General features: G+C 39.7%; 1 protein-coding gene and 1 long non-coding RNA gene across 6 annotated transcripts in view; both read left to right on the forward strand.

Annotated features, from left to right (window-relative positions):
• Positions 1 to 3,703, forward strand: part of COMMD10 (COMM domain containing 10) — a 169,897-nt gene extending 166,194 nt beyond the window's left edge. For all 5 annotated transcript variants that reach the window (XM_059061897.2, XM_067031477.1, XM_067031480.1 and 2 more), the window contains 2 exons: positions 1,402 to 1,461; positions 2,506 to 3,703. In XM_059061897.2, coding sequence (XP_058917880.1) covers positions 1,402 to 1,461; positions 2,506 to 2,544 — 99 coding nt within the window. In that variant the 3' untranslated portion in view covers positions 2,545 to 3,703. The remainder of the gene's footprint in view (positions 1 to 1,401; positions 1,462 to 2,505) is intronic.
• A 3,874-nt stretch (positions 3,704 to 7,577) lies between these two features.
• Positions 7,578 to 14,450, forward strand: LOC136794040 (uncharacterized). The gene is made up of 2 exons (XR_010840213.1): positions 7,578 to 7,975; positions 13,788 to 14,450. It is a non-coding gene; the product is annotated as an uncharacterized lncRNA (long non-coding RNA).
• Positions 14,451 to 24,226: the final 9,776 nt, after the last annotated feature.

A 24,226-nucleotide genomic window follows, 5' to 3' on the forward strand; every position in this document is an offset into this window, starting at 1 on the left:
AGGGGGTGGTAAAGAAATGAACTTGCTTTGCTTTTCCCTAGGGTAAACCTAGGCTTATCATTCCCCTTTAACTGCTGGAAGGAAATATATCCCTGCTGGATAATGCCAATTCAGCCTTTGGAGGTTTCAGGACATGTGCCAGTTAACCAACTGATTCTTCTAATGTGATTTGAAAAATTCATAGTTTTTTTTTTATCATTTGTAAAGGATAAAGCTTTAAAGCCGGTATGCTTCGTCATTCATTTTAAAACTTACATGGGTGTATAAGAGAAAACAAAGAAAGGAATTTGAGCCTATGTGATTAGGCTTCATGGAAAGGGAGATGCCATTTCTGAGCAAAGCCCCACTGACTCTCCTAAAATTAGGAGAAAACTTGTTTTGAAAATGTTGGCTTTGTGAATGGAAATGGAAATCATTAAAACAAATAAAACAAAGAAAAAAGTGAGCATAGAAACTGAGAAATAGAATTAATACAGTGTTGGAAATGACCATAGGCAATTAAGTGCATGAATCAATGTCTGTTTGCAACAGTTTTCCACTTCTTCAATCCATGGTGCCTGTTATATGTCACGTGAGCATGACAGTATGGTCAGAGCAGGTGACACATTCTTGGTATTCTGTCCCCATTAACTTTCACTTCCCAAAGTTACGTTGAAGAAGATAAACATGTTTGAACAATTTTCAGAAACAGTGTTACCCCAGTTTACAAAATCAACCAAAAGCGTATTGGGGTGGGTTGGGTTAATGTCGCACTTTACTGCACTATCATGCATGCGTACACAATATTACTTAGCATCTGTAGCATCCATAAAGATTTCTCTGTTGCATTTGAGGTGAAAGGAAGGAGCAGGTTTAAGTCCCAGCTTTGAAGCTGTTGTGTTAATTGTTAACTTGTGCTGAGTCTGTACATTACAAAAGGTAACAATCTCAGCATGTTAAGATCATAACTGTTAGATTAATGCTTGGAGACAGCAGCTGTGCTGATGTGAGGCATTAATGGCTGGATGAGTTCAGTCAGATATGCTGCCTCCAGTGTCTTTGTGTAATGGTATTTACTAGATTTCAAATGGACTGCTGAGAAAGATGAAATATAATCTCATGTATTATCTCTGCCTTGAAAAAATACATAATGAAATTGTTCTCTTGTTGGAATATATTTTATTAACCTTTGTGGAGTCAACTTGAAGAACAGATACCCCTATAGAGTTGAAACCTTTTGCTAAAGTGGAGTGTTATTAAATGTATTTTTGAGTTCTTGGAACAGTGGGGTTGAGTAGAGGAGGTAAGTTTGGTTTGTTTGTTTTTTTTTAAATTCTGAGGCTAGCTGGAGAGGAAAAAAAATGCAATGTAAATTGTACACAACTAAATTTTTTTCTTTCTTTCTTTCTTTTTTCCTTACAGAGCCTGAAGAAAGTTCTTGTGGAATTCAGTCACAAGGAATTGTTTGATTTCTATAACAAGGTCTGTATTTTTTTAATAATTTCTGATAATGTGGGGTTTTTCACAATGTTTCCTCCACTTTATGAATTCTTATTTTTAAATGCCCATTACAGAGCTGAGTTCTTTAAACTTCCCTTATAAACATCTTATGTTTCACAGTAGGAAGCATTGCCAAGATGAAGAGAATCTGACAAACTAAATCAGGAAGAGAATGGATATGGTTTTAATTAAAGCAGTAGTCTTGTTGTTTTAATGTAAAGCATTAAATAATAAACTGTGTGGTATCTAGCCACACTGGCACTTTAGAGATAGGTAATGTTAAATATTTTAATTTCTGGGCCCAAGGGAAAAGGCAGATACCAGGCCTTTAAAGATTTATCTTTGAGGATATTTCGTGTTTCTTTGTAAATACTGATTTTGTAATCCAGGAAAATGCACTGCCCCCTCTACCACCCTCCCCCCTTTAAAAATCTAAAATGAAAGAGCTGGATGCATTTTGAAATTTATTTATTTATTTTTGGCTGTGTTGGGTCTTCGTTTCTGTGCGAGGGCTTTCTTCAGTTGTGGCAAGTGGGGGCCACTCTTCATCGCGGTGCGCGGGCCTCTCACTGCCACAGCCTCTCTCGTTGTGGAGCACAGGCTCCAGACACGCAGCCTCAGTAGCTGTGGCTCACGGGCTTAGTTGCTCCTCGTCATGTGGGATCTTCCTAGACCAGGGCCCAGACCCGTGTCCCCTGCACTGGCAGGCATATTCCCAACCACTGCGCCACCAGGGAAGCCCTAGCTGGGTGCATTTTAAACAGTAGTATTTAGAAATCCTCTTTTACAAATTTGAAAACAGATAGCAAGCTTGAATTCTAATATCCACATAAAAAGAAAAATTTTCTAAGTGGTATATTTATTGCTTATGTGAGTGTATTTAAAATACATAGTTACCAGTTACATTCTTTTCTTTCATTTGCATGTTTCTAAACAACACTTCATATGAATTTCTCTCCCTTCACCAACTTTCTCTCTCTCTCTCTCTCTCTTTTTTTTTTTTTTTTTTTTTGTCTCTGTAAATAGCTAGAGACCATACAAGCACAGCTGGATTCCCTTACATGATGTTCCTAAAGACTGGTTTCTCTATCACACTCCTGCCACCTCATTGTTTTGCATTGAAGATAAACTGCCAGGTTGTGTTTTCTGAAGGATTCATTAGCTTTCTTCTTGTAAATTATACGGTTTATTGCTTCTTATACAAATAACAGCCAAGGAAGATCATTGTTTTGAGTACTGAAGTTCTAATATACATTCTACAGTTCTGTGAGCCAACAGCAAGCAATTGTTAAGAACATTTTTGTTTTAAGGGGAACAAAAGTGAATATCATATTGTTTTTACTGTCCTATTTTTGCTTTATTGCCTGACCTGTTTATTTTTTACATACTTGAATGTATCAAGAAGGGTCCATGGATACAAAGTGTAATGTGTACCTTAGAACACAGAACTTCTTTCATTACATTAATAAAAATAAGAAAGTGGCCACATTCAATTAAATACATTATGGCATTTATTTCCTTTAATATAATGAGTGTATTTTGCTTGGGAAATAATATAGGAAAGAAATTTTAAATAGAGCTAGTGCTAGTACATCAGCCAACTCCAGTATGAGCATCTCTGTGCACTTTAATTTTTTCTCTGAGTTTAATGATTTAATAACAGTTCAGGTTTTTGTGTGCTTTTTTTTTGTACTGAAAATTAATGATTCATTTCAAGGTGTGGGAGACAGATTCACATCATGAATAAAAATAACTGTAATGAGTGCTAAATGATTATCCTTAAAATTTTAAAACAGAATGTGAAACAAATTTTATGTTCTCTTTTCGTAAATATGTTAATTTCAGTCAAGAAGATTTTTATGTCTTAGAATTAGTTGAAGTGCACAGTATTTTATGCTGTGGATCTATATAAATGTGAGTATGGTTGCCTGCAGAAAATAATATCAGTTGAATTTTTTATGAGTGAAATGTCTGCACTATATTATTTCCAGTGAGAAAGACAGAGTGAGGGAGGAAAGGAGAGAAAGGGATGGGGGGGGGAGAAAATGAGAGAGAGAGAACAGAGAGAGACAGAGATTCAAATATGACTTCACATGAAAGAATTTGATTTCAGAAATATCCTGTAGTTAAACAGAACCATTGGATTTAAATCACATTCTTTATATGAGGTATCTGAGTAATATGAATGTTAAATGTCTCCCAAATAAATGTTCAGTATATGGAATTTATGTCCTTACTTATTTATACGTGTGTTTGTATGTTGTTGCTTAGAAGGATTAGGTGTTTGGATTATTTCAGAATGTAAATATTATAGTGGCTGTCCATACTTGGTTGATTTGAAAAGTTTTTAAACTCAAACTTCCATTGATAGGATATCTAGAAGACGTGTTTATAATATAATGGGATTTGTTTCCATATGTAGCTTGTGGGATCTATCTTATATTTTTATGCTCTGTTCTGGTGGTCCCCAGAGGAAAGTACCTGACTACTGTAAACATTTCTTCTTATGTACAAATAAACATACATCACTTCAAGTTGAATTTGTTGGGCCTTCCCAACAGTGACCATATGAATAGGTAGAAGTTTTCATTGGTTTGATGCCAACTTAACTCCCAGTGTAGGTATCTAAGTTAAATGTGACACTTCATAATGAAATTTCCTATTTGTAGCTTAAAATAGTGGTAAATAGTTTTCTTTCCATCAATCTAGTTCAGGAAAGTCTGACCAAAGGCATTGAAGGAAGGACCAGTAAGTAGTAGGTCTAATTCTAACTAAGAACATAATTATTCCTGAAATATATTTAATTCCAGATAATTTTATTTCTTAAGCTACCACCATTGTTACGATACACAAGTAGAAGAAGATTTCATTCCCAAAGATTATTAAGGTGTGTGTTACATTTTCATAGAAATAAGGTGGGTGGAGCCATAAGTAGGAACTGAAACCCACTGTCTTAGCAAATGAACATGTTTTGTATGAGTGCTTGTCATGAGGATTGAATAAAAATATAAATTACTTGTTAGAAAGGAGTACTACAAATAATATTTGCAATTCTCCAATTATAAAATATGATTATTTTTAAGTAGGAAACACAAAAAAAATTATAAAGGAGTAACCTAAAATCATAGACTCTCAACATCCAGAAACAGCCGTTAATGACATTCTGGTAGATTTTATTGAAGGTTGTTGTTTTTTTTTTCCTATTCATATATCTTTCTCTACTATCTTTAAGTAGTCCTTCAGTTGAATGAGTTACATTTTATTTATTCAATCTATTGTTGGACATTTAGATTATTTCCAGTTTTTTAAAATACTAAAGAACTCAACTGGTAAAGATCATTATAAATAAACCCTAAACCACATTTCTCATTACTTTATTAATATGGGTTCCTAGAAGTGGGATTATTTTGCCAAAAGTATGAAGATTTATTTTCTGTTTTTACTTTTAATGGGGTTTTATTATAAATATAAAATTGCCTATATTTTTTAAAAAGTGTTTTTAAAAAAGTCTATTTTGCTCTCTTATTCCCTAGAAATACCTACCTAACTAGTTAGAAACATTTGGTTTATATCTTTTCAGATATCTCATGTAAATTCAGACACACACACACCTCTCTTTGTGTATGTTCTTATTTATTTATTTTTTATTTTGGTTGCGCTGGGTCTTAGTTGGGGCAGGCAGGCTCCTTAGTTGCAGCACATGGCCTCCTTAGTTGTGGCTGGTGGGCTCCTTAGTTGTGGCATGTGGGCTCCTTAGTTGTGGCATGCGAACTCTTAGTTGTGGCATGCACGTGGGATCTAGATCCCTGACCAGGGATTGAACCCATGCCCCCTGCATTGGGAGTGCAGAGTCTTAACCACTGTGCCACCAGGGCAGTCCCTATTTACATTTATTTTAAGGCCATTTTTGCATATTGATAAATTGTTTTCTCAAAGGTTCATAAGTTTATACTCTTACCAACAATAAATGAGAACTCACCTGCCTCAAACCAACTTCATCACCCTCTTCCTCCTACTGTACATTTTATTCTCAACATTTTTTAAAATCTAGGAATGGGTTTGGGAAGAGTATGGAGTGAGAGTGGGTTGGAGATTGAAGCATCACTATGTTTTATTTGATATGTTTTATTGATAATTCCAGAGAGATAGAAGAGAAAAATTTCTTCTAAAATCAGCAAATGTGAAAAACAGTTGCACAGTGTTTAAGCGTAAAAGCACTGAAGTCAGACATTTACTTCCTCAACAAATATTCAGTGACTGCCTATGGTGCCAGGAACTGAGTGTACGCTAGACATTATGTTAACAGTGATGAGCAAAATTAATATAGTTTCTGGCGTCTTGAAGTGTAATGTGTTAGACAGTCAGTTAAAAAACAAGCAAGATGTAACAACCTAATTGGGAAAAGAATTTGAAAAAGAATAGATACATGTATATGTATAACTGAATCACTTTGTTGTACACCCGAAACTAATAACAACATTGTTAATCAACTATACTCCAATATAAAATGAAAAGTTAGGGGCTTCCCTGGTGGTGGAGTGGTTAAGAATCCGCTTGCCAATGCAGAGGACACGGGTTCGAGCCCTGGTCCAGGAAGATCCCGCATGCCATGGAGCAACTAAGCCCTTGCTCCATAAGTACTGAGCCTGCGCTCTAGGGCCCACGAGCCACAACTGCTGAGCCTGCATGCCACAGCTACTGAAGCCTGCATGCCTAGAACCCGTGCTCTGCAACAAGAGAAGCCACCTCAATGAGAGGCCTGCGCACCACAATGAAGAGTAGCCGCCACTCACGGCAATAGAGAAAGCCCGTGTGCAGCAACGAAGACCCAACGCAGCCAAAAATAAATAAAATAAAATAAAATTTTTAAAAAATGAAAAGTTAAAAAACAAAATATAATAAATTGTGAATAAGTATGGGATGAAAAATAATTGGATTCTCTTAAGAGAAAATAAAAGATAGGACGAAACTTAGATGGTGCATCAAGGAAAGACTCTGAGGAAGTGAGATTTGGGCTGAGTCCTGTAAGATGAGTTAGAATGAGGCAATAGCAGAATACAGTGAAAAGCATTCTAGATAGAGAGAATGGCCAATGCAGAATCTCAGAGATTGGAAAAGGCTTAGCACGTTTCAGGAACCAAAGATCAGTGTGATCTTTGGTTAGAGTGTTGTGAACAAGGGAATAGTGGAGTGCTTTTCAGTTAGAGAGGTAGCCTGTAACTTCTACCACCTAAATATCTTGCAAATATATCTCTAGGATACTACCTTTTCCAAGCTACCATCATCTTTGCCCTGGACTACCTTGCTTCCTCTAGCCCCCCTTCAGTCCAGTCTCCACACAGAGCTAATATTTTTAAAACATTAATCATATTAATTACACTACCTCTCTGCTTTAAACCCTTCAAAGACTTGCCATTATACTTCAAATAAAATTTAAGTGTCTGGACCCTCAGGATAGACTAAGTGTCATATACTAGTTCTGCTGCTTTTTGTAGTGCTTAATTCGCTAAAGTTCAGTTTCCTCATCTTGTGGTGGGAATAATAATAATCTAAATTACATGGGGGTGTTATGAAGATTAAACGAGGTCATTCATGTTAAACATTTAGCATAATTCCTGATTTGCAATAATCACGTTAAGTGTTAGCTGTCATTTTCATAATCACTAAGAAAACGACCAGGTTTTCTGTTGAAATTATTCGAGGTAAGGTTTGAATTGAACTAAAATTGAAGAAAGCTTGCTGTGAAGCCCCTTCACTTTGAATTTAGTTAGAGTTCCAATAACAACTCTATTTTATGATAAATAAGTTTGAGCATAATGCTCATCTATCCCATTCTTAATTTTTCATTAACAAGGTAATAGGTGTATTATGGGATAGGACCAGAATCAGAAACGCATTTTTTCTATGACTGTGTTTCTACAAAGCTCCTCTGGCTCTGAGGATTCTTTTTCTCTAACTCTATTCAATTAATTTTTATCTTTTCTTACCTTAAACAATGGCTTCTACACCTTATTTATTATGCCAGGGGTCTGTAAACTATGGCCTGTGGGCCTAATCTAGCCCACCAGTTGTTTTCATAAAGTTTTATTGGAACACAGCTCTGATGGACAGACTCCCAATCATCTGTCAAAGGTAATGGAATGTCACTCCCGTGACTTACATTATGTGAAATTCTGTCATGCTACCAAACTCACTCTAGAGACTTTCTCCCCTCTTGGCTTTTAAGAAGCAAGCTGCCATATTGTAAGAGGGCCTGTGGACAGAACCACAAGACAAGGAACTACGGGTGGCCTGTAGGTGCTGAGGGCAACCGGTAGCCACCAGGAAGCTGAGGCCCTAAGCGCTCTGCCCTACAGCCACAAGGAAATAGATCTGCAAACAACTTGTGTGAGTTTGGATTCTTTCCCAGTCAAGCTTCCAGAAGAGAACACACTCCAACTGACTGTGACTGCAGCCTTGTGAGATCCTACGTGAAGACCCAGACTCCTGACCCGTGGTAATTGTGAGATAATAAATGTGTGTTGATTTGAACTTCTGATGTTAGAGTCATTTGTTATGTTGTGATAGATAACTAAAACAACAGCCATGTTCTTTCACTTACTTACAGTCATATAGTCTATGGCAGCTTTTGCACCACAACAATAGTTGCAAAAGAGAGCATATACCCAGGAAGCCTAAAATATTTACTACCTGGCTCTTTTATTTATATTTTTTGCGGTACGCGGGCCTGTCACTGTTGTGGCCTCTCCCATTGTAGAGCACAGGCTCCGGAGGCACAGGCTCAGCGGCCATGGCTCACGGGCCTAGCCGCTCCGCAGCATGTGGGATCTTCCCAGACTGGGGCACGAACCTGTGTCCCCTGCATCGGCAAGTGGACTCTCAACCACTGCGCCACAAGGGAAGCCCCTACCTGGCTCTTTACATGAAACGTTTGCAGACCCATTCCTTATACCATGCTGCTCTAGGGCACCTCTAGAGGAATATAGCAGTTGGTAGATACAAAAATCCATAAGACAGGTGTGGTATATATTTCTGTAACATCACCTTTATTTTAACTTTTGCCAGCCACATGGCCATCCAACTGGAAATTATATTTTTCCATGCTCTGTAGCTACTGCAGCCATATGACTAAGTCTCGCCAGTGAAATGTGAGTGAAAATTATATTCATCTTCACTTTTCTTTGCCCTTTCTATGACTGAAACATAGATTTGAAGCTAAGTTAGGTTTGACTGAGCAGGTAAGGATAATGCCTTAAGGTGTAAGGATAATGCCTTAAGGATAATGCCTTAAGGGGTAATGCAACAAGATGGAAGGAAGCTGGGTCCTTGAATATCCTCATGGAGCAGTACTGCTGATAACGCCGTTGGCAAGCTGCTGCCTCCAGACCCTTACATGAGAAATAAAACATCTTGTTTAACGACTATATTTGGTATCTTTTTAATATAGCAGCATAGCCTATAGCCTAACTAATATGGGGGTACATTTTAATTAGCCAGTAATTTAGAGCATGTATATTTTTAAAGAGAGATAAATATTTTACAGCATATAGTTGGAAATACATATAAAAGTCAAAGAGAAAATGGGAAACTTAAAAAAAAAAACAAAAAACACTGTGCTTGCAGCCTGCGACTTCAGGCTAAACTCTCAGAGCTACTGAGAGGATATATGAATCCCCACCCCCAGTGTTGCTACTTGGAAGGGAAAGTTTAAGAAACCATAGGTGTATGTTGTAAATTTTCTCCAACGTCTTTATATAATCTCTTTTCCACTGTTGAGGATGAGGGCCAGGACATTTCTGACTTGTTCAGGCTCATTAGTCAGAAGCTGCTCAGGAATTAGAATTTAAGTTTCAAATGAGTCAATTTTGCTTCTCTAAAACTTTGATTTTTGTCATTATTATGCAAATAGTTCTACTCAATACACCAGCCTCATTTAATGCTAAAATTAGAAACACATTAATTTGAGGGATTTTATAGTAAAGCTTAATGGCATTTATAATTTGGGAGAATTTCAAGGATTTTATCATTGCTTCCTTCCCCCTCCCGCCCCCCTTCCCCGTCATACATACTCTTGAATCTTATTAAAGGTCTTTTGCTTTTGTCTGAAATGTGAGGTTGTACTAGCTGACCGAAGACCTATTATCCAAATCCAAGTGATGGCTCTTCTCATAGCTTGCTTTGTTTTATTTGAAATAGAAAATTATTAGTTTTTATTTGAAAAGAAGTAGTCTGTAAAGACCAAGACAGTTGAAGCAGGTCCAGGCTATATAACGGTAAGGAAGAGGATGCTACAGGATTAGAGAAACTCTTTGAATCTCCAAAGCAGGAAAAATAATGAATATATAATAATGTTCCCTTAGTAAAACTAGAGTTCAGTCATTTTTAGCTTCTTTTATTGAGAGTATGGGAATTTCATTCTATAAATGACTTGGTTTTTTTATTTTCTGTTTTCAAAACAGATCTGTTTTATTATTTTTTTTACTGAAGTAAAATTGCTGTACAATGTTTTATTAGTTTCTGCTGTACAATGAAGTGAATCAGCTATATGTATACATACATCCCCTCCCTCTCGGACCTCCGTCCCACCACCCCCAATCCCACCCATCTAGGTCATCACAGAGCACCGGGCTGAGCTCCCTGTGCTATACAGCAGGTTCCTTCTAGCTATATATTTTACACTTGGTAGTGTATTTATGTCAAACCTAATCTTCCATTTCATCCCCCCATCCCGTTCCCCACCAGTGTCCACATGTCTGTTCTCTACGTCTACATCTCTATTCCTGCCCTGAAAATAGGTTCATCTGTACCATTTTTCTAGATTACACATATATGCGTTAATATATGATATTTGTTTTTCTCTTTATGACTTACTTCACTCTGTGTGCCAGACTCTAGGTCCATCCACATCTCTACAAATGACCCAATTTTGTTCCTTTTTATGGCCAAGTAATATTCCACTGTATATATGTACCACATCTTCTTTATCCATTCATCTATTGTAGGACATTTAGGTTGTTTCCATATCCTGGCTATTGTAAATAGTGCTGCAATGAACATTGGGGTGCATGTGTCCTTTTGAATTATAGTTTTCTTAGGGTATATGCCCAGTAGTGGGATTGCTGGGTCATATGGTAGTTCTATTTTTAGTTTTTTAAGGAACCTCCATACTGTTCTCCATTGTGGCTGTATCAATTTACATTCCCACCAACAGTGCAAAAGGGTTCCCTTTTCTCCACACCCTCTCCAGCATTTGTTGTTTGTAGACTTTTTGATAATGGCCATTCTGACCTGTGTGAGGTGATACTTCATTGTAGTTTTGATTTGCAGTTCTCTAATAATTAGTGATGTTGAGCATCTTTTCATGTGCTTCTTGGCCATCTGTATGTTTTCTTTGGTGAAATGTCTATTTAGTTCTTCTGCCCATTTTTTAATTGGGTTTTTTGTTTTTTTGATATTGAGCTGCATGAGCTGTTTATATATTTTGGAGGTTAATCCTTTGTCCGTTGCTTCATTTGCAAATATTTTCTCCCATTCTGAGGGTTGTCTTTTCATCTTGTTTGTGGTTTCCTTTGCTGTGCAAAAGCTTTTAAGTTTCATTAGGTCCCATTTGTTTATTTTTGTTTTTATTTTCATTACCCTAGAAGGTGGGTCAAAAAATATCTTGCTGTGATTTATGTCAAAGAATGTTTTTCCTGTGTTTTCCTCTAAGAGTTTTATAGTGTCCCATCTTACATTTAGGTCTTTAATCCATTTTGAGTTTATTTTTATGTATGGTCTTAGGTAGTGTTCTAATTTCATTCTTTTACATGTAGCTGTCCAGTTTTCCCAGCACCACTTATTGAAGAGGCTGTCTTTTAATGGGAGTATGAGAATCTCATTCTATAAATGACTTGGGTTCTTAAATTTTTTTTTCTTCAAAGGAATCTAGGTGAAGGAAAGAAGGGGAAAGCAATTAATAGTATTTTTAATAGTTGCATTTATTTCTGAAACTGAGTATTAAAGAACACAATACATCCTTCCTGCATTGTTTAAGGAAAAGTCAATAATAAGGTTTTTCTCATCTTTAATAAATGTAGATTTGCTGTGAGGCATGGAGCTCAGTGATGTCTCAAGGTCTTTCCCCATGTCTTCTTGCTTCTGAGATAAACATATTTTCTTTGTGCTCTCTTTCTAGTCCACAGTTCAAATTCTTCCTGCAGATTCAACCAGGCTACGTATGAACAAAGCAAAAAGCTGTCCCCAGAAACAGGCTGCTCTCATACTTTAGCATTGGAAGTTTCAGTGTTTCTCCCCGTCCAGGAATGCAGTTTTGCTTTGGCAGCAGAGCACAGGAATTTTCCAAATGATCATAGACAGTAGTGACTCATAACATCCCAGACCATGTGCTCCACTTTGCAGTCCAGCCTCTCTGTTACGTGCTGATGTTAGTAGTCCTGTGAACATCGGGGTGTTTAAGAAATATTGGCTGAACGAATTAATGGAGTACATTAATAGTTTTTCTCCCTCCGCTTCTTCTAGTTGCACGGTACCATCTGAATTCTTAAAAACAAACAAAACCATCGTAAACCTAGATTTCAAATGGCTTTAGGTGATCCACTGGGAAGGATCACCTAAAGTCACTGAACCTTTCATTCACCAATGAAAGGAGATATATATGAATAGAATAAAAGCCTGATAACCTGCCAGATTTCTCGTATCCATAGAGCAGGTTCTACCACTGCTGTGAGGAGGTTTATGGTGGTCATGAAGTTGACCTAGATATGCTGCTGGTACTGATGCTGCAAAGTCTGAAAAACAATCACGCTCCTACCAAATTCAGAGGAGATGTATGTGACAGGGTCAAATGGAGTGCTCCAGAAAGGCATCGGCAACATTCTGATATTGAGATGTGTGTTAAGTATGGATAGATTTTGTGAGCTTATTACCCAGGTTTTAATTTCCTATTGAAAAAGTTGTCTTGATTAAGATACACACTGCCTACAAAGAGGTTTTCCTTACTGATGTGGGTAATTCAATGACAAAGTTCTAGAAATAAGTCTCCCCTTACATGACACAGATTGTTCCAAGTTAGCACGCATATACAGGCTGGACAAAAATCTGAAAAAGTTCACATAGATAATGCAAATTGCGTAAAAAGAAAACGCGTGTCCTATCCAGCTCCTCTGTGTGCCCACACACCGGCCCCCCGACAGTGACTCACCCATGCCCCCTGCCCCTCATTTGCCCTTCTGACACTGTGGGTGTCCCAAGCGTCCTATGAACAGAGGCATTCCCTCCGCGGCTGGACACAACTGGTCACTGGCTGGAGCTTACTTACCTGCCAGAGAGTTGCTTTCTTCTCTCCCAGTGACTGTAGACCAGCTCTGTCTTGGGAAAACCAACAAACTTCTCTTCCATCCAGTAGACTTCAACTACCTTCTCTAACCAGGTATGAACCCCAGCCTTGAGATGGTGGGGGGATCTCCTTCCAAGTTCAGTCTTCCTTGGGCTCTCCCTAAAACCTGTGGTAACCTATAACGTTTTTTGAGAAGTAAAAAGTCCTCCTGTAATTAAATAATTACTCCTTATTTCATCAGCTTTCTAAGACTAAATTACATTGTGTTTCAGGCTTTCCTACAGAAGCCACTTCTATTTCATAAGCTTCTCTGTATAGGATTTCAAATAGAGCGTGTTTGTGGGGAGAGGGTGAATGTTTCATAGGGGATGGAATGTTTCTATTTCTTTACCTACTTTCCTACTGTCTCCCTTTCTAGCTCCCTCACATCTTTTAAGGGAGAATGATCTGCCATTCTGTTTGGTTAATTATTAAATATTGGTTGATGTTTACCAATGAGCAGAGTGCTGTAAAAAGCCCACGTTTGTGCAGGGGTGACCTTCTCTTGCACTCCCTGCTTTTGCTCCGTGGGTTGGACTTGCCAGAAGCACCAGGGGAAGAGAGCCTAGCCTTCTTTATCTGCCTCAGAAAAGCATCACTGCTTTAGTTTTGTGCCATGTGGCTGGCAGCGACTAGTGATGGTCCAGAATTTGAGCCAAAGCTGACATGTGTAGGGTAGGAGGGCAGGCCTTAAGAGTGAACCTTGCACTCTAACCCAGCCTGATCAAGATCTGAAAGGTTATAATAAAGTGTTACTTTGTTTCTCATTTGCTATCAGTCTTTCTGTATGCAGCTCCTTTGGGAATGTCAAGGGTTGAGGAGTGATTCACAGGACAAGATTTGGGTGTTTGGAGGTTCTCTAGTCAAGTGCCATTAAATGCAATCAAAATTTCTCCTCTGTCCCTTTTCTTAGCAAATCTGTCTTATTTTTCAGTGGTAAACATGTGTAGAGAGCTATGGACAAAAATATCAAAGGCATCATTCTTACTTCAACTCTCACAGAAGAAGGCTTTAAAATCAGTGACTGACTCTCTCTGAAGAAGACCAGCTTGACATTCTTAATAAACAAAATATACACTTCCGTGAAAACAGAGGGGAGACGTTGCTAAGTCCGTTTCAAAGGCCACAACAGACCAATGAGACCAGTTCAAGGGAGGATGGAAATGGACCTGGCATTCACCACTTCCTCTATATTTCTGAGAACTTGAACTTCAGCCTCTCCCTCAAGCTCCTTAGGAAGCTAAAGAGGTATGGAATGTACCTTTGATAGACTGACATGATTCTGTCTTTTGATCATTTGCTGAATTTGTGGAAGGAAAAGAACGGTCGAAAACTGGCCTCCTCTCTTTCCAGACTAAGCGTTGACAAAGCAACACAGCTAAGGAGGAAACTGAGAAGAAGAGAGGAGATATTAATTGACTGATCAAGTTACTCTTACATGCTCCAGTAACAGATGTCCAAGCCACTTCAGGGCTACCTTTGTGCCTCCTTTTCTAAATGTGTTTACTTATCTGCAAGTGGGGCTGATTCACATCATATGAAACCCACAGGATTTGCTTCAGGCAGGAGAAAGATTAAATTAAAGGCTTCTTCCATATGTTAGTTTCACCCTGAAGTATTTAACCCATACCAGTGTGAGTCAAAAGCAGAGCAAACTGATTTTGCAATGCCAGTTGTTTCTGCCTCAATTAACCACTACCTTGTGCAAATCTATGAAAGTCCTTATTGGCTGAACCTCATCCACATTTAAAATGTGTTATAGGCAGGAGAAAAAAATTTTCTAAATATGTTAGTGATGTTTAGTGTTAAAAAACATGCAACACTGGGGCTTCCCTGGTGGCGCAGTGGTTGAGAATCCGCCTGCCGATGCAGGAGACACGGGTTCGTGCCCTGGTCCGGGAAGATCCCACATGCCGCGGAGCAACTAAGCCCGTGAGCCATGGCCGCTGGGCCTGTGCGTCCGGAGCCTGTGCTCCGCAACGGGAGAGGCCACAAAAGTGAGAGGCCCGCATACCGCAAAAAAAAAAAAAAAAAAAAAAAAAAAAAAAAAAAAACATGCAACACAATGCTTGGTATCAGTTTATCTCTTGTAAAAATAAAATACAGTGTGTGTATGTGAAAAAATAAACAAAAACATGCAGCCTTTCCATGCAGGGGGCTCTGAAATGTCTCAGGATATGATCAGAGTAATTAAACTTGCTTGCCTTTTTCCGCTGCTTCAGGACTGCCCTTGTGGGAGAGGAGAGGCCGATGGCAGGAAGTTCCTCTCCCAGACCAATGAGCATGTCCTCAGTTTTCATCCCCTCCAGTTGTTCCCAGCTTCCTCCCCACATGAATCTGTAGCAGTCCCAGGCTAGGCAGAGTGGGAGCCGCAGACCACCAGGAGCTAACCCTTCATGCAGAGAGAGACACCTCAGACAGATTCAGACCTCAGATAGCAGTGCCCACAGTGTCCAGACAGAGCTCTGGTCTATTCTGTGAGGTTTCTGCTCCAAAAATACAATAAATCAATGAGTAAATTAGCAGTTGCTTTGCATGTATACCCAATTTCTTCATTTATTATTTTTTTAAGGGAATAATGGAGAAAGGAATGGACAAAGGATTGTGTGCGTGTGTGTGTTTTAACAAAAAAACTGGATTTTAGTAGCCCTATGGTTATCATATTCATATGGGCAAGACCTTAGCTGGGCAACTCTGCTTTTTCATTCATTCATCTATACATCTGTTTATCCACCAACTGTTTAGTAGGCCGGCAAGTGAGGTCCTCTGGAAGCTCCTTGAGTTGATAATACCATAAGGGCCCCAGGGCCTCAGGAAGAGGCTGATCAGGGGGCCAAGGGGCTCTCCCTACTGACTGCTCCGCTGAGGAGGAGGGTATTTCTGGCTGAAAGATGGGGAAATACCAGTGGGGCCCCTTCTGAGGAGCTACGGTCTGTCCCTGCTTGGTCAGACAGATCTTTTTTTGTGTGCGGTATGTGGGCCTCTCCCTGCTGTGGCCTCTCCCGTTGCGGAGCACAGGCTCCAGACGCGCAGGCTCAGCGGCCACAGCTCACGGGCCCAGCTGCTCCGCGGCATGTGGGATCCTCCCGGACCGGGGCACGAACCCGTCAGGCGGACTCTCAACCACTGCACCACCAGGGAAGCCCTGGTCAGACACATCTTTACCTTAAGCTTCAGCTCCTCACTTAATGTGACTGTCAGTAAGTAACTAAAAGAGTACAGGTCTGGTAATAAAGACTGATTAACTGCCTGCTTTGTGCCAGTTCATGTGCTAGGTGTCAGGGATTCAAAAGAAATAAGACAAGGTCTCATGTCTTCGGCCTTGATACCAGAGGAACATCACGCAGGTTGGAGGGACAGCACATGGAATACTGAATACAGCTAACAGCCATGCCCATTGGAAACGCGAAGCACTTTACAGTTTACAAAGCCCTTCATACTCCTCATCTTACTTGATTCTCACAGTCTTGTTGTTTAGTAAATTGGACAAGTATTATTTCCATTTTGTAGATGAATAAGCTGAAACTGAGACATCTAAGTCACTTGCCTGAGAGTACACAAGTTGTGCTCAGAATTCTGACGCCTGGTTTAAGGCTCCGTTGACGTCCATTTTTGCCTCTGGGCTCCTCCTGGTCTGCAGTAATGGTTGGATCTGCTTCCAGTTCTTCTCCTCTACAGAGAGCACCATGTTAAGCTTTCTCAGTGGAGGGCACTGGGGGGACAGTGCAGGAGGAAGAGGCTTCTGCAGGTCCCACCAGCTGCCCCACTGGTCACCGGTGTGGGTTTGAGGGCGTCTGGGGGTGCTCTGCCCCAGTCAGGGCTCCAGAGCACCCAGTCCTCCTGGTCACCGGTGTGGGTGTGAGGGCGTCTGGGGGTGCTCTGCCCCAGTCAGGGCTCCAGAGCACCCAGTCCTCCGGCAGTCTTGCAGCCTGACGTAGCCTGGTGAGCACTCTCCCGTGGCTTTCCCAACACAGACACTGTGTCTCCTATCCAGCTCCCCCGTGTGCCCACACACCGGCCCCCCGACAATGACTCACCCATGCCTCCTGCCCCTCCAGTTTGCCCTTCTGACACTGGGTGTCCCAAGCCTCCTACAAACAGTGGCATTCCCTCTGCAGCTGGACACAACTGGTCACTGGCTGGAGCTTACTTACCTGCCAGACAGTTGCTTCCTGATCTCCCAGTGACTGTAGACCAGCTCTGTCTTGGGAAAACCAACAAACTTCTCTTCCATCCAGTAGACTTCAACTACCTTCTCTAACCAGGTATGAACCCCAGCCTTGAGATGGTGGGGGGATCCCCTTCCAAGTTCAGTCTTCCTTGGGCCCTTCTCCAAACCTGTGGTACCCTATAACGTTCTCATATCTTAGAGTTACTGTTTTATCACAACTTAATAATTTTTATGTTAAACTTCCCCTATTTAAATCACTGTTTGGTTTCTGTCTCCTGATTGGACCCTGACTGACATACTCATCAACTGTTGGTGTGTGGTCACAGACAAGGTACAGGAAATAGTTAAAGTTTCTGAAGTGTCTTTTGGGCCAGATCTTGTCACCTGTCTTTGATCACTGCAAGCACCTGCCTACTTTGATGCCTGACACATAGAAGGTCCTGAATAAGGACTGATTAACTGAGCACAGTTGAAGTTAATTTTAACACCCCTTTTTGATGGAAGTAATAGCAGCCCACAGAGATGCAGGAAGGAGCCTGAATTTATTTATGCATGTGGTTATCCACTCGTTTGTTCAATGAAATTGATCAAATGTCATTTGCGAACAGCGGCATTGGCTCCAAGCGCAGGTCAAACAGCAGCATTGACCCTTAACTGGGAGACCAAGTAAATGGTTGCGTCAAGAGGACAAGCTAAAGAACATTCTGGAAGACTGAATGAAAACATGAAAAGATCCAGAAGGAACTAGGGAAATACCAAGTGATCTAACTACTTGTGAAACTCAGAGAAGGTAAGTGACTTACCTAAGGTCACAGGGCCCCTTCTTGGTAGAGCCAGGAGCAGAGAGCAGGTCTCATGGTCCTCAGTCCAAACCCTTAACCATTACATTGCATTGCTTCTTCAAGCGGGGTGGGAAGGGGTGGCGATACAAACTGCCATCTCGGGAAATGGGGGGAAAATGCCCCGAAAATGGTTGTCCCTTACCTAATAGTTCAGAAGAGTCTGTTTGGGGGATCCAAAAAATTCTCCTGCTCATGCTGTTACCTTTGGAAAAGCAACTAGCAGTCTGTCAAATATGTTGAGTTTGGGGTTTGACTCCCCTGAAGGTAATTGGCCACCTGTTAATCCACAGCATCCCAGGCTTTTGGGGCAAAGCAAAATGTTCTTTGTCCTACCCTCCTCAAAGCATCACTGGTTTCTCTGAGGTGGTCTTACACCTGCACATAAAGCCTCTCCATCACTCCTCTCCAACATCTGCTGCTTTAATTGATCTAAATATCTTCCTTTATCATGTTGGTTTACTTAGCAGGACATTTTGCTATTTCTGATCTGATGTTTGTCCAGGGAACCAAGGTATGGAATCTTTTATTAAGTGAGGGAGCGCCGGCAGAGCCTGTTCCATGTGCTCCTCTGGAGCTTCCCCCAAAGCATGACTTCTAGCTTGAATCCTACAATGAATGTATGGGCATATGTGGCATACTGTGTCATTAATTTTTCACCAACAGATGGGTCACATATGAGCCAGGGGGGAATGTGGATATAGCAAGAGCTGTGTGAGTTAAGTCAAGCCATGTTTAGACTATCTTTGTTGGCTGTCATTGGGAAGGAGCCCGTGCTGATTAATTGATTTTGGGTGTGCATACAACTCTGTGGTGGGAAGCAAGAGACACGTGGGTCCAGAGAAAACAGGCCTGCCTGTGAGCGTCCTGGGAGAGGTCAGGTTCTCTGCAAAGAGTAACAGTGAAATGCGAGTTGCACTTTGCAGGCGGGCCCTGGTTGGAGATGCATCTTGCTGGGAATTGCAGGTACCCAGGAAATAAAATTTTCCTCACTAGGGACTCTGTTACAGTGAGGATGGCTCTATTTACCTGGCCCAGTGAAATCAGTGAGGAAGGACACTGCCAGGATTTACAAATGCTTGGGCTGTGCACCTGGTCGTACGCTTCCTAACCTGGGCTTGCTCCAAGAGCCAGTACTGAGGTGCTTCCTGGCTTGATGGTTTTCTTCAAGGCCACTGTTTTGCCTCCCCCTCTCCACCCCTGACTCTCTCAGTCCTTGCATATGTACTGCTCTAGAGATCTAAGGTTTTCTCCGGGAATACAAGCATCCCTCAGAGGTATTGTGGGTTCACTTCCAGATCACCACAGTAAGGTGAATATCACAGTAAAGCGAAGCACACACATTTTTTGGTTTCCCAATACATATAAAAGTTACATTTACACTATTCTGTAGTATATTGTGTGCAATAGCATTATGTCTAAAAAAACAATATACATACCTTAATTTTAAAATAACGCTGTTGGAAAAAAGGCGCCAATAGACTTGCTCAACACAGGGTTGCCACAAACCTTCTATTTGTAAAAAAAAAAAAAAAAAAACACACACACGATAAAGCAAAGCACAATAAAATGAGGTATGCCTGTACTCTTCTTTTACTTTTGTCTTATTTATTCAATCAGGAGGCATGTGCTGAGCTCTAGGAATACAATAGCTCTTCATGGGGCTTCTTTGTTAGCCAAGTCTTCATCACCCTCTTCTAACATCTAGGATAGGATTCTATAAACAGAGACATTCAGAATAGTGGACTTCTAGACCTGGGATGTTACTGTTTTTGAAAGGAAGGTAGTCCCAGGCCTCTGGTCCAGCAGCTGGCTAGAGTTCAGGCCTTAGAATGGCATAGCTTATTCCATTGCACTGTGTCATTCTGGATGTTGAGATCCAGCTGTCTGAAAACTAAATATAAAAATAACTAGGATTTATATTTTTAGTCAAATTTGTTGAAATTCGGTTTATGTACAGTAAAATGTATTTATTTTAATTGTACAATTCAATACGTTTTGACAAATGTATACACAAATGTAACCACCATTACAGTCAAGACACAGAACATTTCCATCATCCCAAAAGATCCCATGTGCTCCTTTGCAGTCAATCTTTTCCACCTCTGAATCTAGGCAACCACTGATTCCTTTTATGTCATTATAGATTAGTTTTGCCTATCCTAGAATTTCATGTAAATGGAAAGCATACAGTGTGTACTCTTTTGTGTCTGGCTTCTTTTGTTCAGCATATTTTTTAGATTTATCCATGTTGCTGTATATATCCAAAGTTTGTTCCTTTTTATTGCTGAAGGGTATTTCATTGCATGGATGTGCCACAAAATGTTTATCTATTGATGGGTTTTGGACTAATTCTAGTTTGGGGCTATTATGAGTAAAGCTGCTGTGAACATTTGTGTCTGTCTTTGGGAGAGGACATGTTTTCATTTTTCTTGTGGAAATGCCTAGGAACTAATGCATTATATGGGAAGTGTTTGTTTATAAGAAATGGTCAAGTTGTTTTCCAAAATAATTGTACCACGTTACATTCCCACCATACATCTATGAGGATTGTCGTTGATTCACATCCTCACCAACACTTGGTATTGTCAGTCTTTCTAATTTCTGCTTTTCTAGGTATGTAGTGGTTTTTAATTTGCATTCCCATGATGACTAAAGATATTGAGCAATTTTTCATGTGCTTGTTTGGCCATTCATATATCTTCTTTTGAGAACTGTCCTTTCAAATATTTTGCTCATTTTAAAAATTAGGTTGTCTTTTTAATAAGAGTTCTTTGTATTTTCTGGAAACAATTCCATTGTCAGACATATTTATTGCAAATATTTTCTCCCTGTCAGTGGCTTGCCTTCCAAAAGCAGAGGGCTTCATTTTTTTTTTTGTCCTTAATTTTTTTAATTTAATTTTTATGTTACATTGGAGTATAGTTGATTTACAATACTGTGTTAGTTTCAGGTGTTCAACAAAGTGATTCAGTTATACATATACATATATCCATTCTTCTTCAGGTTCTTTTCCCATATAGGTTATTACAGAATACTGAGTAGAGTTCCCTGTGCTATACAGTAGGTCCTTGTTGATTATCTTTCTTTTTTGGCTGCACTGAGTCTTCGTTGCTGCGTGCAGGCTTTCTCTAGTTGTGGCGAGCGGGGACTACTCTTCGTTGCAGTGCGCGGGCTTCTCATTGTGGTGGCTTCTCTTGTTGTGGAGCACAGGCTCTAGACACGCGGGCTTCAGTAGTTGCAGCACGCAGCCTCAGTAGTTGCGGCATGCAGGCCCTCATCTCCAGGCGGGTCCACGCTGCCGCCCCAGGGACAAATCAGTGCAGCTCACTCGCAGCGGAAGGGAACGCAGGAGCCGCAGCCCTGCACACCATCCCCGCCCACCCGCCTCTCCGTACGTCCCGGAGCCCGCTCGGGATTCTCCCTCACGAGCCGCCGTACTACGGAGCAACCAAGCTGAGAGGGCTTCATTTTTAAAAAGTCTACCCGTACCAATTTTTTTCTATTATGGTTTGTGCCTTCTGCGTCCTAAGAAGTCTTTGCCTTCTTCAAATTCACAAACATTTTCTCCTGTACTTTCTTTTTAAAGTTTTTTAGCTTTAGCTTTTATGTTTAAGTCCATAATTCATTTTAAGGCAATTTTGATAAATGATGTGAGGTGGGCTTCCCTGGTGGCGCAGTGGTTGAGAATCCGCCTGCGATGCAGGGGACACGGGTTCGTGCCCCGGTCCGGGAAGATCCCACATGTCGTGGAGCGGCTGGGCCCGTGAGCTGTGGCCACTGAGCCTGCGCGTCCAGAGCCTGTGCTCTGCAACGGGAGAGGCCACAGCAGTGAGAGGCCAGCGTACTGCAAAAAAAAAAAAAAGTGATGTGAGGTAAGGGCCAAAGTTCATTTCTTCTCTAAATAGATATCCAGTTTTGCCAACATCATTTGTTGAAAAGAATACATATCCTTTCCTCATTGAATTATCTTGGCACCTTTGTCAAAATCACTTGACCATTGATTATGAGGGTCTATTCTAGACTCTGTTGGAAACATGTACATGTTTATCCTTACACCAAATCCACACTGCTTGATAACTCTAACTCTATAATAACTCATGAAATAAACTAAATTATAATTTTTCAAGACTGCTTAAAATATTCTAGGTCCTCTGTATTTCTCTCTAAATTTTGGAATGAACCTGTCAGTTGCTACGAAGGAAAAAGAAGCCAGTGGGATCTCAGTTGAGACTGCATTTAATCTATAGATCAATTTGGGAAGAAGTCACATCTTAACAATAGTGAATTACCATTTATTCAGTTCTTAAATTTCTCTCAGCAATGTTTTCTCATTTTAAAAGTACAAGTTTTATATTTGTTTTATTAAATTTATTCCTTAGGATTTCATTTTTACTTCTATATTAAATGGTGTTTTTTGTATTCCATTTTCTAATTGTTCACTGCTAATATATAAGAATACAACTGATATTTGTATTTTAATCTTGCATCCTGTAACCTTGATAAACTCACTTCTTAGTGCTAGTAGCTTTTTGAGTATTCCTTTGTGTTTTCTGCACATGTGATCATGTAGTCTGGGGAAAATGACAGTTTTACTTCCTCCCTTCTGATCTCCACAATTTTTTTCTAATGACCTCCAGGACAGTATTAGCTAGAAATGATGAGAACAAACAACATTGCCTTTTTTCTTATCTTTCAACCATTAACTATGATGTTAACTTTAAATTTTGGTATATGCCATTCATGAGACTGAGAAAGTTCTTTGCTGAGAATTTTTATCATGAATGAATGTTCAATTTTGACAGGTGCTTTTTCTGCATTTATTAAGAGGAAAATATGTTTTTATTTCTCCCTTATTCTGTTGATATAATGGATTACATTGATTGATTTTTGAATGTTCAACCTAATGTACATTTCTGGGACAAACCCAACTTTGTCACTGTGTAGTGTATAGGATTAGTATATAGTGCTCAATTCATAGAACATTTTGGGTTGACAGTTTTCTCTTTCAGCCCACTTAAGATCTTACTCCACTGTCTTCTTGTTTGCCTGGTTCCTGATAAGACATTGACTCTAATTCTTATCCTCGTTTCCTTATTGATAATGTGTCTTTTTTCCTCTGGCTGCCTTCAAGATTTTCTCTTTGGTGTTTGGTTTTCAGCAGTTTGACTATGATATGCCTGGGTCTGAGACTTTTTAGTTTTTGTTTTAATCCTGCTTAGTCTTCTCTGAGCTTCTTGGATCTGGGTTTGGTGTCTGTCATTAATTTTGGAAAATCCTGCCATTATTTCTTCAGGTATTTACTTTGACCCATTCTCTTCTTCTCAAGGGATTCTAATTTTGCACCATTTAATAGTGTCCCACAGCTCTTTGATGTCTGTTCTAGATTTTTGTTTTTGTTTTCCATTCTCTTTTGTCTTTGTGTTTCAATTTGGATAAATTCTGTTTACTTATCTTCAAGTTCACTGATTTTTTTTTTCCCCTCAGTTGTGTCAAGTCTACTGATAAGTTTATTGGAAGCATTCTTCATCTCTTTTACTATGTTTTTTATTTCTTAAAGTTCCATTTATTCTTTCTTATAGTTTCCATTTGTCTGTTGAAGTTATCTATCTGATCTTTTATAGTGTCTACATTTTTTATTACAGCATTTAACAGTATTAAACATAGATGTTTTAAATTCCTGTCTGATAGTTCCAACATGTGTCATACTTGAGTCTGGTTCCAACCGTTACTTTCTCTTGGTACATTGTGAAGAGACGTCATGTGTCCATGATGAACAAAATATTGCTGAGTTTTTCATTTGCTTCACATTCCAATATAGCTCAGAATGGCACTATTACTGATCTGTCTTTATTTAAAATTTTTATATTTTATTCATCTGAAATTTTTGCATTAATTTTGATTTTTTAAAATAATGCATTATAATATGATTTACCTTGATTACAGAGTCCCCTTAAATTTTGTGCCTGAGGAAAGTGCATCACTCAGCTACCTCAGTCCAAGGACTTTTGCTCTCTATATCTTGAAGCTGAAAAAATTGAAATTTTAATAATTTACATTGAAATAAGTAACCCTAATATCAATGCAGAGGGATTTTAGGATGAAAAACATTCTGAAAATTTCTATTTTAGACAAAAAAGCAGTAAAGCACACATTCCACCAGAGCTCTTAGATCAAGGAAATGTGTGCCTCGCTGACTTCTCACAGAAGGGCCTCATAAGGTTTTATTCCATTGTCTCCCAGAGTCTGTGAGTGAAGGCTAAGCTAGGTATAGTGTACTGTTTTTAAAGATTATCTATTAGCTTTCATTTGAGTACAGCTAAAAGGATTCTGGGGCCTGTTCCCTATAGGAAAAGGTACCCA

The sequence above is a fragment of the Kogia breviceps genome, chromosome 4, assembly GCF_026419965.1.
Source record: "Kogia breviceps isolate mKogBre1 chromosome 4, mKogBre1 haplotype 1, whole genome shotgun sequence".
Classification (NCBI taxonomy): Eukaryota; Metazoa; Chordata; class Mammalia; order Artiodactyla; family Physeteridae; genus Kogia; species Kogia breviceps.